General features: G+C 41.6%; 1 protein-coding gene across 1 annotated transcript in view; it reads left to right on the top strand. All coding sequences in view use genetic code 11, as the record gives it.

Annotated features, from left to right (window-relative positions):
- Positions 1-2,351, top strand: part of EGR_11026 (hypothetical protein) — a gene marked incomplete at both ends in the record, with an annotated part of 4,857 nt that overhangs the window by 611 nt on the left and 1,895 nt on the right. Inside the window, one exon of the mRNA XM_024500275.1 lies at positions 1,392-1,576. Within this exon, the coding sequence (XP_024345310.1) occupies positions 1,392-1,576 (185 nt within the window). The remainder of the gene's footprint in view (positions 1-1,391; positions 1,577-2,351) is intronic.

The raw sequence follows: 2,351 nt of genomic DNA, 5'->3' as shown, positions 1-2,351 counted from the left end.
GTGTGGGGCCGGTTTTGTAGGATCTACTTACGAGATGTCAAATCATGCGTATATTTACGTCCACCCATTGAGTATTATGACCTTTATTAGTAGTCTGGTTTGAGCTGAATTTATTTTAATCAAAATCCATTTAACAAAGCTTGGTTATATAAACGTACATTTCGATGCAATATAGATTTACAGCTACTTAACTCACATCATGTATAAACAATGCTTTGAGAAGACGTATAGAATTAGACTTTCTAAGCAGCGTGAATTCCTTGTTTTATCCACTCAAGATGCTGCTTGCATTAATTATGGAGGATCTAAGTGATAGGTAGATGTGGCAGCCTATTTTACACAGCTCTCCTCTGGGGGTGTTAGGGAGGCATGTTCCACTGCATACTGCTCTAGACCCTCTAGATTTAACCCTGGCTGACTAATCTATATTAGTAGCAAACTGAGCAAGCGATAGTTAAAATGGGCTGACAAATAAGCACTTGTCCATTTCAAATAACTAAACTACAAAGTAAAGAATAGTGTTATTGACTGAGAGGAGTCATTAGGAAGGGCAATTGCTCAGTCTTTCGCTTAATTTGGCAGCTTTTTCCTGCAAGAGATACTGCTTTATGATAGTTTTGCAAAACTAAATCTGAAGCGCTTTACTTTAGATCATCCTGACGTATTCAGACGGATAGGGTGGTGTGCTAGAATAGTCTTTGCGCACAGAAGTGATGAGAATCTGCTGATGTCAAGCCTTGTATTATACCATTACGAGGGTGATGCATATCTGAGTGGACCAGTAATTGGAGAAGTCGGCTTAATCCGGTGATCTTGGCCTCATCGCTACACCAGTTGTGCAGATCACTGCGTCTTCGTGATTAACAGCAAGTAGGGAATGCAAACGATTAAATGAAGATAATCGAGCTATGGTCTTTTGACAAAGTGTCTGATCTCCTTTCTACCCTCATTTAGCACACCATTTTGGAATGCAAAATGGGTTTTCTTCTCCTCACTTTACAAACACCATGGCAATATTCTTGTGTCACTGTGATAGTAGATGAGCATGAATGTCAAAGACTGGGGCAGTTCTACAAATCAAGTTAATGCTTTAAGAGAAAATAAATGATGTGCATTTCCATCGGCTCAAGGTGATAAACATGACAGCATTTGGATACTGTTAGACGAATGAGTGGTTTTAAAAAGGCAATATCCTTGATGAAGTTACAAGGTGCGACTTTGCCATAAACTTTCTTACAAACGTGGATAAGGGCAGCTTATTCTGACCCAGACCACCCTGCAGGCCTAACCATCACCGTCTTCATAAGCGCATGCTTTGACGCACTTTCTTCTTGACGAAAGCAAATGCGCCTGAAATGTTACCCAGCTATTCATGTTTCACACGTTGCCAGAGACTTTTACTTCACAAATACTAAGACTTTATGGGTGGGAAGAGTGGGTGTCAATTAGCTGCCTTTGCATTGTGCTTGATATTCTTCCGCATCAACACAATCCTACAAGTCGGCATTTTCAATGCAATTCATGCATTCAAAGCAGTGGGGCCAATTTGAAGCCGGGACAATGGAAGATGAAGCAGGTGAGGTAGCAATTGATTAAATCGTCTTTTATACAAATATGCAAATCGCGTGGGTGATTCCACTATGAACAGGGAGAAGAAATGCTGCATGTACAAGGAGACATGAAGATATGACACAGAACCAGAGCAGGACCATACAGGGGCAGTCAGTAAAACGCCCCTAAATATCTTGCACTATGGGACAGCTACACCAGTATGGACTTCACTCCTTCTTTCTCCCCTCTTCCCGTATCCGGTGTACTCTACAAGCAACGGCATGTTTCTACGGTAGGGCTCTTTCGGGATTGTGTGGTCAATAGACAGTTCGGCAGCTTCCTTGTTTGTGACGTTTAGTTCGGGCCTGCTTCAAAACTCTGCTCACATGCTTTTCACTTTCACCTTTCCCGTTTCAACTCCCACTCTATCATTCACGGTTTGTGAATGGCTCAATTGTTCTTATTATCTGCTTCGCTTGCGATATCACGTTACTGATTGAGTGACACATGACTCTCCTTAGTACTGCAATTTGCAGCAGCGCTAACGATAAAGAACTTCTTTAACTCAAGCACGCGACTGTTTGACATTGATCACCACTTTATATTCGTGATGGGTGGAGATGTTGTGGGTCGGACAATAGCCGTGGAAGTAGGGCAGTGGATGGAAAAAGGCCCTCAAACATTTTTTTTGCAGCAAGGCTAGGTTAAAAATGTATAACTATGAATGAGAATGAAACATTCGCTTACTTATCACTAAAGCAAGAAGGTTTGCAAAAGCGCGACACTATAGACCAGTGAGA

Source organism: Echinococcus granulosus (genome assembly GCF_000524195.1).
Source record: "Echinococcus granulosus chromosome Unknown EG_S00334, whole genome shotgun sequence".
Taxonomy (NCBI): Eukaryota; Metazoa; Platyhelminthes; class Cestoda; order Cyclophyllidea; family Taeniidae; genus Echinococcus; species Echinococcus granulosus.
This window is presented reverse-complemented; position numbering and strand designations above follow the sequence as displayed.